The sequence below is a fragment of the Prionailurus bengalensis genome, chromosome E3 (genome assembly GCF_016509475.1).
Source record: "Prionailurus bengalensis isolate Pbe53 chromosome E3, Fcat_Pben_1.1_paternal_pri, whole genome shotgun sequence".
Classification (NCBI taxonomy): domain Eukaryota; kingdom Metazoa; phylum Chordata; class Mammalia; order Carnivora; family Felidae; genus Prionailurus; species Prionailurus bengalensis.
Window position 1 is genome coordinate 16,826,246 of NC_057357.1, and position 17,525 is coordinate 16,843,770.

General features: G+C 37.9%; 1 protein-coding gene across 2 annotated transcripts in view; it reads right to left on the reverse strand.

The window, feature by feature from the left end:
* Window positions 1-17,525, reverse strand: part of NIPSNAP2 (nipsnap homolog 2) — a 44,331-nt gene that overhangs the window by 14,917 nt on the left and 11,889 nt on the right. For both annotated transcript variants that reach the window (XM_043559917.1, XM_043559918.1), the window contains exons 2-7: window positions 14,476-14,615; window positions 14,348-14,393; window positions 10,602-10,696; window positions 10,197-10,267; window positions 9,265-9,405; window positions 8,229-8,260 (exon numbers count right to left, since the gene is read on the reverse strand). In XM_043559917.1, coding sequence (XP_043415852.1) covers window positions 8,229-8,260; window positions 9,265-9,405; window positions 10,197-10,267; window positions 10,602-10,696; window positions 14,348-14,393; window positions 14,476-14,615 — 525 coding nt within the window. The remainder of the gene's footprint in view (window positions 1-8,228; window positions 8,261-9,264; window positions 9,406-10,196; window positions 10,268-10,601; window positions 10,697-14,347; window positions 14,394-14,475; window positions 14,616-17,525) is intronic.

A 17,525-nucleotide genomic window follows, 5' to 3' on the forward strand; every position in this document is an offset into this window, starting at 1 on the left:
TGGGTATTGAGGAGGGCACCTTTTGGGATGAGCACTGGGTGTTGTATGGAAACCAATTGGTCAATAAATTTCATATATATATATATATATATATATATATATATAAAAGAAGATGTGGTATATGTATATACAATGGAGTATTATTCAGCAATCAAAAAGAATGAAATCTTGCCATTTGCAACTATGTGCATGGAACTGGAGGGTATTATGCTAAGTGAAATTAGTCAGAGAAAGACAAAAATTGTATGACTTCACTCATATGAGGGCTTTAAGAGACAAAACAGATGAACATAAGGGAAAGGAAACAAAAATAATATAAAAACAGGGAGGGGAACAAAACAGAAGTGACTCATAAATATGGAGAACAAACTGAGGGTTACTGGAGGGGTTGTCGGAGGGGGGAGGGGCTAAATGGGTAAGGGGCACTACGGAATCTACTCCTGAAATCATTGTTGCACTATATGCTAGCTAATTTGGATGTAAATTTAAAACAATAAAAAATAAAATAAAAGGAGTTTTGAAAAGACAAAAAAAGAAAAACAAAACAAAATAAGTGAATTCATCAGTTGCCTTATAGAGTCAAGGTACAAATTCTAATTCATCTCTATATCCTAACTTAAAAAAATGGAGATTTTATAAATGATACTTTTAATGATATAATAAAAAATGTTGAAAGGCTAGAAATGAAAAGTTTATAGGTCTTGTATATGGGATATTATAAAACATTGTGAAAATAAAAGAAAATCAAAACACAAAAAAAAAGAAATTGTGATTAAATTGACTAAAAATTTGCACTTGTCTTAAACTTTCCTTTTAAAATTTCCTACTGCAAACGTGTCAGTTCCTTAAACACCTTCTTTCATATTTGTACCAACTACTTGATTATTAGTGATGCATCTAAAATCCTAAAACTATTTTTAGAAAATGTATGTTTCCCAAAAGCAGTTTTCCAGAATCAAACTTAAAAATGAAAAAAGTGGCTTGAATGATACAGGGAGGTCACCCAGAAAAGCACAGCTGGAGACCTCCCACCACAGACTACCCAGTAAATTTACATCAACACGTTTTGGCCTAAAGTCTGTCATCAGGGTGTCAGAATTGACAGGACTTGGGAAGATAGATTCATTATAGTTAATTTAGAAGAGTTGGGGGCATATGAACAAGGATATCAATCTACTAACATCTACTGTGAGACAGTACTCTTGGGGGACAAGATATCTGAGTTGGCTTGACCAGTACATTTTTGTCCTGGAGGAAAACTTCATAGCAACTGAATTAGAACATCAAGGAAGCAGCGGGGTATAGGATCAGACCAAGGGCAACTGCAGTGGAGTGATAAAGCCAGCCTCCTTAAGATCAATTTGTACATCTCAGCTCTCATACCCATAAGCTCAACTCTGAGGGTGACCCATGCTTTTAGGCTCTTTTGTGGTGAAGGAGGGATCTCTTGCTATTGCTCCCATGGGCTACCCCTAAATGATATTAAATTCTTTAACCTTTATATCTAGAATTAAGTGATTGATAGCTTCACAAAAATTACAAATCTGATTGGTAAATTATTGAAATTAAGCAGATCACTTTAACGTGCATTCTAACTTAGAGGTGGGGAAAAACGGTCTTTCATTGATAGTGATAAATATTCAGGATTATTAATTTCATTATGAATTTTTCTAATTCAGTTACAGTAGGCAAAGAAAATGTACTTGCCTTAGCCTCGTAATAATCAGAAGCATGTACTGAAGAGGAGATCACCATCTTAAATAGTTACCTATATGCCAAAATATAAATTGAATGCTGAGCTGGATTTATAAATAATTTTTTAAGTAACTGAAGAATAAATCTCAGTACTTCCTTGTGAAGGCCACGGTGGACAAATCTTTTTTTTTTTTAAGTTTGTTTTTTTGTTTATTTATTTATTTATTTAGACAGCAGAGTGCATGAGTGAAGGAGGGGGTGTGTGTGTGGGGTAAGACACAGAATCCTAAGCAGGCTCCGCACTGTCAGCTGAACTGACAGTTGTGGGGTTCAAATCCACAAACCAGGAGATCATGACCTGAGCTGATAATAAGAGTTGGATGCTCAACTGACTGAGCCACCCAGGCACCCCCATGGTGGGCAAGTCTTAATTAGTAACATGCAAAAATAGAAATAATGAATGATCCTATTCTGTGGGCAACTAAATTATTACATTTATAAGGCCCCTCCCTAAAAAAGGTCCCTTAATAAAATGGTGCCTATAGGTACTAACTGTATAACAGTATACAATTAAATATGTATTTCTTAGTTTTCAAATTAAAAAAAATTCTAACTTGCATTATGTAGACTTTGATGATCCAAGAAGAAAAGATTTATTAGAAATATGAATCATGGGGGCACCTGGCTGGCTCAGTTGGTGAAGCATGCAACTCTTGATGTCTGGGATGTGGGGTCAAGCCCCATGTTGGGTACAGAGATTACTTAAAAAGAAACTCTTAAAAAAAAAAAAAGAATCACAGAGCCATTTTTTGGATCTAGATCTTAGAAATTATGTAGTTCAAAGCAAGAAAGTTCAAAACGGAAAATAAAAAGAACACATGGAAGGAAATGGATAGTGCTTTTGTTTAAATCAAGGCTAGCACAGCAGACCCTCAGAGTAAATCCCCTGCTCTGTTGCTTGTTTTGATGGCCCAGGACCTAAGAATGATTTCTACATTTTTAAATGCTTGAAAATCTAATCAAAAGAATATTTCATGATACATGAAAATCATGACATTCAAATTTCAGCAACCATAAATAAAGTTTTGTTGGAACACAGCCATGCTCACCCATTTACAAATAGCTCACGGCTGCTTGCACACTAAAATAGCAGAGTTAAATAATCGTTATGGACCCAGAACAGTCCACACAGCCTAAAATGTATTTTTTTAATGTTTTATGTTTTAGTTTTATTTTTGAGAGAGCCAGACAGAGAGAGACAGAGCACGAGTGGGGGAGGGGAGAGAGAGAGAGAAAGAGAGAGAGAGAGAGAGAGAGAGAGAGAGAGAGAGAGAGGCACAGAATCTATAAAGCAGGCTCTAGGCTCCAAGCTGTCAGCAGAGAGCATGATGCAGGGTTCAAACCGGTGAACCATGATATCATGACCTGAGCTGACATCAGACGCTTAACTGACTGAACCACCCAGGCACACCAAAGCCTAAAATATTTATTATTTGTTCCTTTACAGAAAAGGTTGCCAACCTGATTTAAATAAAATATTCTCTATTCCTAATTTTTAAAGTGTTTCTTATTAGAAATTAGTGTCTCTAGGGGCGCCTGGGTGGCTCAGTCAGTTAAGCGTCCGACTTCAGCTAAGGTCATGATCTCATGGTTTGTGGGTTTGAGCCCCGTGTCAGGCTCTGTGCTGACAGCTCGGAGCCTGGAGCTTGCTTTAGATTCTGTGTCTCCCTCTCTCTCTGCCCTTCTCCTGCTCATGATCTGTCGCTCTCAAAAATAAATAAACTTTTTTTTTTTTAAAGAAATTAGTGTCTCTAATAAAATAAAACTGGTATTCAATATTTTCAAATGACTTCTGAACATGGATTAAGATGATTTTTAAACTGTCTTTTAAATTATGATTTAAAACACTCTGGCCACCTAGATTTTTAAAATATCAATACTTTACATTTTCTCGTATTTGTTTCAGACTGAACACCACAGAAACAGGTGAAGCTCCCTTTGCATTCTCCTCCCCACCCCCACCCACCCTCCCCCATGAGTTACATTCTGGAAGCAGTTACCTCTTTTGAAGACATGTCTTCCTGTCTATGGTTTTGTATTTCTACTTCATATGTATGTATCCATGAACAACAGTTCTATCTTTTCATATAATTCATATACAACTTGCTTATAGGACTCTTTTGTTACATTATTTAAAAATTTACCTAAGGGGCACCTGGGTGGCTCAGTTGGTTAAGCCTCCCACTTTGGCTCCGGTCATGATCTCATGGTTTGTGAGTTCAAGCCCTGCGTCCAGCTCTGTGCTGACAACTCAGAGCCTGGAGCCTGCTTTAGATTCTGTGTCTCTCTCTCTCTGCCCCTCCCCCATTTGTGCTCTCTCTCAAAAATAAATAGACATGAAAACAACTTTACCTAAAAGACATCACGTTGTACACATTCTTTAGCTCTTTCTCTTGAACTTGGTGTTTTCAATGCTTATCCATATGCAGATCTGTTTTACTTTAACCACCATATAAGATTCTACTGCAGAGGCGTGCCTGGGTGGCTCAGTTGGTTAAGCGTCCACCTTTGGCTCAGGTCATGATCTTGCAGTTCATGGATTTGAGCCCCGTGTAGGGCTCTGTGCTGACAGGTGAGAGCCTGGAGCCTGCTTCAGATTCTGTGTCTCCCTCTCTTTCTGCCTCTCCCCCTGCTTGTGTTCTCTCAAAAATAAACATTAAAAAAAAAAAAAAGATTCTACTGCATGAATATATATAATCTGTTCCCCTCAGGCACAGAAGTTGTTTACAAGTTTGGCAACTGGCCTTGGCAAAGACCTTTTCTTCTTATGTAACCACTAGTTTCTGCCCTCTATTCAACATTTACCAACCACCCAGGATGTGCCAGGTCTTGTAGACAGAGTTGTAGAACTAGAAACTAGAGACTCCACTGGGGTGACAAGTGCTCTAACAGAGGCATGGGGGCCGGGTATTTGGGGTGCAGAAGCCAGACACCTATTAGAGCCTCAACTATGTTATATTTATCAATGTCCTCTTTTTGAATTATTCTTGGTTTCATGGTATAAATTCTCTTTGGTAAGGTGTGTGCATCATTAGCAGCTTTACTGAGGTATATTTTACATCCTGTAAAATATCACTTAGGTATAAATATACCTAAATCACTTAGGTATAAATATATATACATTTATATATTATATATATATATACATATATATATATATTTACTAAATTTACAGACTTATGCAATCATCACAATCCAGTTGTGCTAAAAGATCCCTTGTGCCCATCTACAATCATTTTCTGTTCCCACCTCTAGCCCCAGGAAACCACTGATCTTTCTGTCTCTATAGATTTGCTTTTTCTGGATATTTCATACAAATAGAATCACAGAATATGTGCTGCTTTGGACTCTTTCACATAGCATGTTATTGAGGTTCACCTATATTTGTAGTGCATATCAGCAGTTCACTTCTTTTTACTGTTGAATAGTATTCCATTATGTGGATGCAGCACAGCCTATTTTTCCATCACTCTGCTGATGGGCATTTTGGGCTATTTCCACTATTTGGTTATTATGAAATGCTATGATCACTGTATATGAGTTTATATGAATGCATGCTTTCATTCTCTTGGGTATATACCTAGGAATAGAACTGTGAGGTCATATGGTAATTCCATGTTTAACATTTTGAGTAACTGCCTATTTTCCGAAGTGGCTGTACCACTTAACATTCTCATCAGCAATGTATGAGGGCCCCAACTGATTCACAACTTCACCAACATGTGTTATTATCTGTCTTCTTAGTGAAAGCCATCTGAATGTTTGTGATGTCTTCTCTCTTTGTGATTTTACTTTGCATTTCCTTAATGACTGGGAGTGTTGAGCACTTTTTCACGTGCTTATTAGGCATTTATACATTTCTTTTGGTGAAATGTCTATTCAAATCCCTTGCCCACTGAAAAATTTTTTAAAAAATTTATTTCATGATTATTTATTTTTTATTGTGGTAAAAACACATAACATTAAACTTACCTCAGCCATTTCACAGTTTAGTAGTGTCACAAGCACTCACATTGTTGTGCAAGGGATCTCCAGAACTTTTTGATCTTGTCAAATTTAAACTCAATACTCACTAAACACCAAGTCCCCTCTACCTGGACCCTGGCAACTATTCATTTTCCATTACTGTGATTCTAACTACTTTAGAGACTTTGTTCTTAGTGGAATCATATACTATTTGTCCTTTTATGAATGGCTTAATGTCCTCAAGGCTTATCCATATTGTAGCACATGGCAGAGTTTCCTTCTTTGAAAGGCTGCATAATATTCCTTTATATGTATATATCACATTTTCTTTATCCATTCATCTCTCGATGGATATTTGGGTTGCTTCCACCTCTTGGCTACTGTGACTAATGCTTGCAATGAAAATTAATGGGAAAATATCTCTGAGATGCTGCTTTGAATTCTTCTGATTAGAAACTTAGAAGTAGAATTGTTGATCATATGGTTATTCTATTTTTAATGTTTTGAGGAACCTCTGTATTGTTTTCCATAATTACTACAACATTTTACATTCCTACCAACTGCACAAAGGTTCCAATTTTTCTGTATCTTCACCATACTTGTTACTTTCTGTTCTCTTGATAATGGCCATCATAAAAGGTGTGAGATGATATCTTGTTTTAGGGTTTTTTTTAATCTCATTTGATTTGCATTTCTCTTATGATAAATGATGCTAAGCATCTTTTCATATGCTTTTTGGCATAATTTGTGTATAATAATTATGCTTTTTGGCATAATTTGTGTATCTGTGAAGAATCGTCTATTCAAATCCTTTGTCTATTTTTGAAATGGGTTATTTGTCTTCTTATTACTGAGTTGTAGGACTTTACATATACTAGATACAAGTCCTTTATCAGATATGATTTGTAAAATTTTCTCCCAGTCTTGTGACTTGCATTTTAATTTTTTAAATGATGCCCTCTGAATTACAAAGTTTTTAATTTTGATAAATTATAATCTATCATTTTCTTTCATGGATTTTGGTGTTATATGCTTAACCTAGGTCACAAAGACTCTCTCCTACGTTTGCTTCTAACCTTTATGTTATGGTTAATTTCTGTGTATAATGTGAGGCAGGGGTCTAAATTCATCCTTTTGCAAAGATATCGAGTTGTCTTAGCACCCTTTGTTGAAAAGACTATCCCCATGGAATTTACTTGGTGCATGTGTTGAAATTTACTTGGTGCATGTGTTGAATTTACTTGGTGCATGTGTTGAAAATTTACTTGGTACAAATGGTTCATATTTATGAGCTTATTTATGGACTTGCACTTCTGTTCCACTGATCTGTATATACCTGTTCTTATGTCAGTACCACACTGTCTTGATTACTGTAGCTTTGTAGTCAGTTTTGAAATTGAGATCTGTGAGTCCTCCAACTTTGTTCTTTTTTAAGGTTGTGTTAGCTATTTGGGTCCTTTGCATTTCTGAAGCCTGCCGGGATTTTGATTGGAATTGTGATGAACCTATGGATCAGTTTGGGGAAAAGCTGGTAGTCTGCTACTTAAGTGAAGAAAAAAACCCCGAGCAACTGTGTCATTGTGGTGCTGTTTATGTGACAAAAACATTTCAAAAAAAGGTAATATCCAAGAATATGAAATTACTTAATGCAACACTGGGTTTTATTAAAAAAAAAAAAATAGAGGTGCTTGGGTGGCTCAGTTGGTTAAGTGTCCGACTTTGGCTTAGGTCAAGATCTCACATTTTGGGAGTTTGAGCCCCGTGTGGGTCTCTGTGCTGACAGCTCAGCGCCTGGAGCCTGCTTCAGATTCTGTGTTTCCCTCTCTCTCTGCCCTTCCCCTGCTCATGCTCTGTCTCTCTCAAAAATAAACAAACATTGGGGCCCCTGGGTGGCGCAGTCGGTTAAGCGTCCGACTTCAGCCAGGTCACGATCTCGCGGTCTGTGAATTCGAGCCCCGCGTCAGGCTCTGGGCTGATGGCTCAGAGCCTGGAGCCTGTTTCCGATTTTGTGTCTCCCTCTCTCTCTGCCCCTCCCCCGTTCATGCTCTGTCTCTCTCTGTCCCAAAAATAAATAAACGTTGAAAAAAAAAATTTAAAAAAAGAAAAAAATAAACAAACATTAAAAAAAATTAAAAAAAACAAACAAACAGAGTCCTTATCTCTTAGAGATATATACTGAAATATTTATGGATGACATGACATGCTGTTTGGATTTACTTTCAAATAATTTGGGTTGGGAGAGTTAGACCTAAGCAAGACCAGCCATGTGTTGGTAACTACTGAAACTAAGCGATGGGAATGGAAGGGGGTGGGTGGGGCAGGGAGATCCCTGGTATTAGTCTCTCTAGTTTTGTATACGTTTGAAAAATTCTGTAATAGAAACATCAAACAAAACAGTCTAATATCAAATCATGGTTTTATCCCCAGATTTTATTCCTGAATTAACACTATGGCCTAAAATAACCTATTAATAAGATTACAAAGTCACCATTTGGTAATATACTTACCAGTAATTGCCCCATTCAATCATAGTTCCTGGCTGAAAAGAGATTTGGATTTTGAGTTTGTTAGTTCTGTGAAGAAATACAGGAACAGCAGTATAAAAAATATCAAATGACAAAACTAACTTAAAAATGAAGTATAACAAAATAAAAAATGTAACAAAATATTATTCACTGCACACATATCTATCCCATAGTGAGAGTCCTATTCTATTCTATTCTAATTTCATACACAAAGACAATATTTATAGTAAGTCATCTAATTATGGTTATCAAAACCATAGTTGAGCCCATCCTCCAGATGTCCTGAAATCATGATTAAGTTGTTGGAACCCATTCAGACGTTATGGTGAAATAAGAAAAAAAATTCAATTTAAGTAAATTTAACAAGGACATCACTATTTTTTTTCCAGTATAATGGTGAGTATTAGACTACTAAGATCTACTGATGTGTACTCCTTTTAACAACATTGCTATGTTGCTATCTGGGTTTTCTTTCTTTTTTTTTTTCTTAAATATAATTTATTGTCAAATTGGCTTCCATATGACACCCAGTGTTCATCCCAACAAGTTGGGGCTTTCTTTCTAGTAGTCACTTAGTGGGGAAACATCAAGAAAGTTTTAAAATATTATTCCTTTTGACTCTTATGGTGCCATCTAACTTATTCAGCGGTCTCATTTTTATTATGTAGAGAAGTAGTTGCTCTAGTTCAATTACAGTAGATGCTCTGTATTATAGCTAGTCCTGCATTTTAGGTCTTTCCTCTTAAAAATAGCAATGCTATACAGAAAAAAGTCAGATGACAAACATTATGTGTAAGATTATAAAAAATAAAAGCTTAGCAAAAGAGAAGGAATGAGAGAGAAGAAGATTAAAAAAAAGAAAGAAGAGAAGGACTGGACAGGGGAGAAAATAAGCCAATCAAAATATTAAGCCAAACACATCACAAAATGTAAAGTCCACTTGTGTGGTAGGCATTGGGCTGCCAGTGCTTCCTCACAGAAGCATGGGAGGACAGCAGGTGGGTATTTCTGTACTTACTCGGAGCTGGTAAGATCGGAGTTCATATATATTCGGTCCTGACCGTGGGACAGGCTCATTCCAGAAACTGAACTCCAACAGCAGCTGATTCTTCCTAGAGAGAAGCATGTTGCTTCTTGCCTTGCGGAATTCCACAAATGCCTTTGAGGGAAAAAACATGCTCATTATATCTTCTAGGATTTACATATAAATCCACTTTAGTATCACTTATGTTCCTCTTAGAATACTATCAAAAACAGGGCCCCAGGTGGCCCAAGACAGCCCCAGTTTACATCCCGTTGAACCAGCGTAATAACTAAAGCATTCATTTTCACTCTCAAAAGTGTCCAGATTTAGACACCAAACTACACGGCCATCTAATTACTTAAATAACAATATTAACTACTGAAATAACAACTTAATCTTCTACCTTTTTAAGTCCTCCTAACAGTGTCTGACAGCATATTAACAAAAGTGACATAGAGACTACAAAACACCAGATAGTCCAAAGCCACTTATATTTGGACAGGGAATCTACACCAAAGGTTTTCTTTCCTAATAATGGACGGCTGTTAAAATTCTCTTCATTGACCTGCACCTATTCCTGAAGGGAGTGGGGAGGACAGGGATGTCAGCCCAAAGGAAAGACTATGTGGTTGACAGTTCCTGAAGCAGGTATGTGTTAGGTAATCCAGGGCTGACTGTGTCTACTGTGCTGACTTACTGGCATCAAAGTACCAGTTTCTCAGTTTCAAAGTACAACTGATTTTATAGTAAGAACTGTTATGTTAACAGTATTACAATGGGTTAGCTATGTTTCAATACAACTTCAAGAATCCAAAGAGTAAAACTTGTATTAATGTTAAAGAATGGTGACAGAAAAGAGTCACTTCATTCTGTGCTACCATTTATTGTATTAGTCTGAATACATAAACCTTTTTCAAAATCATTACCTGATTTTCTCTGAGTTTACTCATGACCTCTGTGAGGGCTGGATAGCCTCCTTCGTACCTCCAGAGGTGGACTGAAATATATTTTGAAAGATAACATACATTTAGAGTTTTATGACACTCCTACCTTGAAAATATTCTATATACACACAACGTTAACACAATACAAAACTGTAATGTGCCATGTGGTAGCCTATGAGTAGATCATAAAGTTTCAATATAGATTCAAGCGTTAAAACAATACAAAAGAGTTTTTGTAATCAATTACTGGAGAAACTACTTTAGCCATAAAACCAGACTGACACTTGGAAAGCTTTGATTTTAAAAGCAAACATTAAATATTATGTATGTCATTAACAGTAAAGGCTTAGGGAACAAGTGTTTATTCCAAAGACTTCTGCTTCCTACCAGCTTGATCTTGCTCGCCATACCACGTGTTCCAAGTCCCCACCAAAGTACAAGGGTAATGCTTATCTTCGTGAATCTTTGGCAACACCTCTTGACTTAAAGAAAAGAAATAGCAACACCAATTAAACAACTGACAAGATTATACCAGATGGACAACACATGATCAGCAATAGGAAAAAGGCCATCTACTCTGTTCCAACAACTGACCTCAGAATATTTGTGATACTATAATGTGCAGAATTAACATTTTTGCTGAATTCTACTATGCTCTAATGTCCCACTTATCGGAAGGTTAGGTTTCTGTTACCCAGCTACCTACAATCGTTGTAAACAACTCAAGGAAAGTGATAAAAGTGGACAAGGAAGAGCAAAAGGTCCCAGGGTTCCAGGAACTACATGGATCTACTATTTGCTATTTCAGGAAAAAAAAAAAAAGTACCTAGGGATGGTGAAGTTTCTAAAAGCTATGTTCTGCTGGTTCCCAAGGTAGGAAGGAGAGAAACAGGAACAGTAGAAAAAGAGCATGGAAGAAATAAGAGAAGAAAGTAATGTTTAAGATAGGGGAGACAACAGAAGCAGCATAAGTAGGCAGAAGTAGCAGGGGCAGAGAATAAGTTGGCCATAAGAAGGGAGGAAGAAGAAAGAGCTAGAACACAACACAGTCTGGAAGCAACCCAGCTCTAACAGTCTCAGAGGGCATGGACATGGCAAGACAATCCAAATTAAAGATACAACATGGAGCATAAATTGGGTTCTATTCAATTCAACCAGCTGAGGGGATTTAGGAAGTATCACATAATCCCACGTTGAACACACACCCCCAATTCATTACCAGTGATTGTACGGGAGTAGTAGCAAAGCCATGGCAGATCATAGCAGTATATTAATTTAACAGAGGTGTCAGTACTTGCATCCATTGAAACCTTCCTATGGTACAGATTCGAATGTACAGGGAAGAGGCATTAACTGTGCCATACCAAAAGAAAAGCTAAAATCTGCACACTTTTTTTTTTTTTTAAATTTTTTTTTTTTCAACGTTTATTTATTTTTGGGACAGAGAGAGACAGAGCATGAACGGGGGAGGGGCAGAGAGAGAGGGAGACACAGAATCGGAAACAGGCTCCAGGCTCTGAGCCATCAGCCCAGAGCCTGACGCGGGGCTCGAACTCACGGACCGCGAGATCGTGACCTGGCTGAAGTCGGACACTCAACCGACTGCGCCACCCAGGCGCCCCTCTGCACACTTTTTGATAGAAAAATTATGATGAAAAAGTACAACAGAAATTCAACAATAAATGCAAAAGGATATCAAGGGTTAGAAATGGAACCTGTTCAAACTATTTGCTAACACTGAGTGATATTAAGTTACTGATCACCACCAGATGCTAGGGCACCAGAACGGAGTATACATGCATAGTTAACAGAGAAAATCTCAGAATGTTCTTATATTTAACTAAATGAAAACCCATGTATTTTTATGACTCAGTACAATGACCACACCATATGTATTTTTTGAAATGCCACCCTTCAAAAAATACACATGATGTGATCATTGTAGTGGGTCAAAAATGTTTAGGGGCACCTGAGTGGCTCCATTGGCTAAGCATCCAACTTCGGCTCAGGTCATGATCTTATGGGTCGTGAGTTCAAGCCCTGCATCAGGGTCTCTACTGTCAGCACAGCAGATCCTCTGTCCCCCTTTCTCTGCCTGTCCCCTGCTTGTGCTGTTTCTCTCAAAAATAAATAAATAAACATTAAAAAAAGACTTTTTATTAAAAAAATTTTTTTAACGTTTATTTATTTTTTGAGACAGAGAGAGACAGAGCATGAATGGGGGAGGGTCAGAGAGAGAGAGGGAGACACAGAATCGGAAACAGGCTCCAGGCTCTGAGCTGTCAGCACAGAGCCGGATGTGGGGCTCGAACTCACAGACCGCGAGATCATGACCTGAGCCTAAGTCGGACACTCAACTGACTGAGCCACCCAGGTGCCCCAAAAAAAGACTTTTTAGAAATAACACAGGACTGATGGAAATCAGGGGTGGGGAAACATGGATTATGTAAAATTACTGGAAACGGGATTCCTTTTTGTCACATGACATGAGCAGGAAGTAAACAACCCCAATTTGGAGCCAGTGTAGAAGAAGAAAATCTACACAGATGACCCAGGTGGGATCCAGGAAGGGGCTGGGGGCCTGATCATGGGACCTAGGTTTTTTACCAACACAAAGTCATATCCTCTTTGTTGGGAGCTCCAAAGCAGCCCTTGGAAGCCCTGGCCTTACATGAATGAAAGTTGTAAGGCAGGTAGTACTTTTACTCAGATGGGTCAGGCAGAACCTTAGCACTGGGGCCTCTAAAAACCAGGCAGGAGTTAAGTCTTTATTACCAGAAACAGGGAGCTACTGTAAGTTTCAGAGAGAAGGAAAAAACATGATGAAGGAGAAAGCAGAACTCAGGTAGATCAATTTGACAAACTTCTGAGTAATGGATCGGGTGTGGGGTAAGGTACAGGTATAACTTTGAGGCCAGGAAGGCAGTCAGCAAGGAGGCTACTTAGAAATAGGGCTCAACAAGAGAGAGGGAGATGGGAAAGGAAATGAAATAGAACCAAAATGCAGGTCAAATGAAGAACACACAGTTCTTAGCAACCAATAGCAAAGAACTAAGGAAAAGGTTAAATAAAACTATGGTGACTGACACATGTTGGAAGTGGGAAGGAAGAGCCAGGTAATCCTGTATGTTGAGTATGAAGGAAGAGGAAGACACCCAAATAGAAATATGAATACAAAGGAGATGAAAATCTGAGACAAGAGATGAAATGATACAAACAGGACAGGGAAGATAATCCAGGGAAACATTAGCATAGATAAGAAATTCCATTTTATGAGAAAAGATTTAGAAATAAACATCTGCTTTATTTTAGGAACTTTTTTTTAGTAAAGAGAACTATGCTGAGGTGATTAAGAAACTATGCTAATATTATATTTCATGGATCACCTCCCAAAATAAAGTAACAAAAGGTTTTTGTATCTGAAAATTATGCTGATTCTGGTGACAAAATCATTTTCTTTCTCATGAAAGTAGCAGATATAAAAGGTAAAAATATGCTTTTTAATTATACTTGCTCACAATTGATCATTAAAATACAATTTGTTGGCTTAAGAACAAATGCACTTAATTCTCTCTTTAGTCTTAAAGTTTACAAATTCTGTAAGAGCATATGCATCTCATATCACGTGAGAATCTGCTGAAGGAACTTGAATCCTGGTGAGTGGAAGACTTGAGAAATGGCAGATATATTCAAATACATCCAGGACTTTCATGTGGCAGTTTTACTTAGAAGTAAAACTGGAAACAATAGAGATCACAGGGACATGAGTTCTGATTCCTAACATTCAAAGCTTCCACAGATGGAATGCAATTAAACACAGGCAATCAGGAAGGTCTGCAGAAAGGACTCAAGCATGGACGAGTAGATGGACTGGATAGCCTTACAAGGTTCCTTCCAACCTTAAGAGTCTAGAACATTCTAACATCTGAGAGCTTACGTGATGAGTTAGTCATGGAGTCCTTAAAATCAAAATGCCCTTGGCAATCCCATGCAGAGCTCAACTTACGAGCCTCTGATCATTCAGCTTCAAGAAGAGGGATCAAAGATCTCACTCTGTTATCAAGTGTTAGCTGAACCAACAAATATTAAAATTGTTATTTTTCCCCAAGTAAAGGATAGTTTGGTATACACACCAAATTTTGTTGTATGCTTCTAGGCATTCCGGTTTAACATTGTGAACTGAAACAAAAGAAAATTCAACGATAAACTTATGAACAAAGGGAAAAAAGTCAACTATGAAGGTAGCAAGCCCATCACTCACACTGTAATTTGTATAGACTGCTTGTTTCCTTTTTGGCTAGGAGATTAGAGTGAGCATCTTTTCTTGGATCAACTTTCCGGACAAATAAGGATTTTAACCAGCTGTCTTCTCGAGGTCTACTATTGGAGGACGTAAATCTCCTAGGGAATAACAAATATAAAAATTTTAGTCTCATCAGTGGTACAAAGACTTCAGTGTTTTCAGGTAATGTCAGATACTACATTATTTTTATAAAATCAATCCATCTAGCAAACATGCCTTGAGTACCTATTCTAGGCACTGTTACAGAACCTGGAATACCACAAAACATTCACTCTCAATTATAATAGCATGCAATCTAAACAACAGGAGCAAAGTGTAAAAGATGTAACTTGTGGTTCTCTTAAGAGAGCTCTTTTTTTTTAAGTTGTAAGTATAGTTGACAAACAATGTTGCATTAGTTTCAGGTGTACAGCATAGTGATTTGACAATTCTATACATTACTCAGTGCTCACCATGTTAAGTATAGTCACCATCTGTCACCATACAATGTTATGACAATATTATTGACTATACTTCCTATGGTGTACTTTCCATCTCTGTGATTTATTTATTTTATAACTGGAAGTGTGTACCTCTTAATCCCCACCCCCACCTCCCTGCTGGCAACCACCAGTTTGTTCTCCGTATTTAGTAGGAGTCAGTTTGGGGAGACTGAGTGGCTCAGTCGGTTAAGTGTCTGACTTCGGCTCAGGTCATGATCTCATGGTTTGTGGGTTCAAGCCCCGTACTGGGCTCTGTGCTGACAGCTCAGAGCCTGGAGCCTGCTTTGTACTCTGTGCCTCCTTCTCTCTTCTGCCCCTCCCCTGATCATGCTTTGTCTCTGCCTCTCAAAAATAAATAAATGTTAACAAAAATTAAAAAAAAACAACTGTTAGTTTGGGGAGCCTGGGAGCTTTGGTTGGAGGAGCGTGTGACTCTTGATCTCAGGGTTGTGGGCTCAAGCCCCACATTGGGTGTAGAGATTACTTAAATCAATGAAATTAAAAAAAAAAAAAGTTTGTTTCTTCATTCATTTGTTTGTTTTTCAGATTCCACCTGTAAGTGAAATTTGTCTTTCTCTGACTTATTTCACTTAGCACAACTCTCCAGGTCCATCCATGTTGTCGCAAATGGTAAGATTGCATTCATTTTTTTAAATGTTTATTTATTTTTGAATTTTTTTTTAACGTTTATTTATCTTTGGGACAGAGAAAGACAGAGCATGAACGGGGGAGGGGCAGAGAGAGAGAGACACACAGAATCGGAAACAGGCTCCAGGCTGAGCCATCAGCCCAGAGCCTGACGCGGGGCTCGAACTCACGGACCGCGAGATCGTGACCTGGCTTAAGTCGGATGCTTAACCGACTGCGCCACCCAGGCGCCCCTGTTTATTTATTTTTGAAAGAGAAAGAGAGAGAGCGAGCACGAGCAGGGGAGTGGCAGAGAAAGAGAGAGAGAGAGGGAGAGAGAGAGACAGAGAATCCAAAGCAGGCTCCGAGCTGTCAGTGCAGAGCCTGATGTGGGGCTTGAACCCACGAACTGTGAGATCATGACCTGAGCCAAAGTCAGATGCTTAACCCACTGAAGCACCCAAGCACTCATGATCTCATTCGTTTTTATGGCTGAGTAATATTCCATTATATATATATATATATGCACACACACACACACACATCTTCTTTCCATTCATCTGTTGATAAACATTTGAGTTGCTTCCGTATCTTGGTTATGGTAAATAATGCTGCAATAAACATATGGATGCATATATCTTTTTAAATTAGTATTTTATTTTCTTTGGGTAAATACCCAGTAGTGGAATTACTGGATCATATGGTATTTCTTTTCTTTTTCCCTATATTCTTTATGCTGTACCTTTCATCCTTGTGACTTGAATAAGTCCATAACTGGAAACCTTGTACCTCCTATTTCCCTTGGCATTTCTATTTTTAATTTTTTTGAGGAACTCCATACTATTTTCCACAATGGCTGCACCAATTTGCATTCCCACTAACACGCATGAGGGTTCCCTTTTCTCCACATCCTCGCCAACACTTGTCATTTTTTTATCTTTTTGGTTCTAGCCATTCTGACAGGTGTGAGGTGATATCTTATTGTGGTTTTGATTTGCATTTCCCTAACGATAGTGATGTTGAGCATCTTTTCACAGAGTTCATACGCTTATCTTTGTTATTTCTGCTGTGTTTTTCCCGCCTCCAAAGCAATTTCTGACATAGAAAAAATATACATGGTAACCTAAAGTAGTCAAGTTCACAGAGAAAGAAAGTAGTATAGTGGTTGCTAGGGGCTGAGATGAGAGGAGAATGCAAAGTTATTGTTTAATGGGCACAGAGTTTGAAAGATGAAAAAGTTCTGGAGATGGATGGTGGTAATGGTTGCACAACACAGTGTGAATTGACTTAATGCTACTACTAAACTGTACACTTCCATATGATTAAAGTGGCAAGTTTTATATTATATATACTTTACCACAATAAATAAGCAGGAAATATACAGGGAAAATGAAGTAAGTTCTCTCTTTAAAAAAATTATTTTAGGGGCGCCTGGGTGGCGCAGTCGGTTAAGCGTCCGACTTCAGCCAGGTCACGATCTCGCGGTCCGTGAGTTCGAGCCCCGCGTCAGGCTCTGGGCTGATGGCTCGGAGCCTGGAGCCTGTTTCCGATTCTGTGTCTCCCTCTCTCTCTGCCCTTCCCCCGTTCATGCTCTGTCTCTCTCTGTCCCAAAAATAAAAAAAAAAAAAAAAAAAAAATATTTTACCCCTAAATGAACCTTAGAATCAAGTTTAACTCTCACTAAAGCCTAAGAATACAAATTTAATTGACACATAATTTGCTAATTATAATCTATAACTGAATTTCTACTAAACATGCTGTCAGAAAGGATAAATTTGACTGAGGTCACAAACTATACTTTAACCGTGAACTTTTAAGTGCATGTTTAACTCCCAAATGCTTGCTAGTGGGATTACAAATCTCCCTAGAGGGCAGTGTAGCATCATCATCTGTATCAAA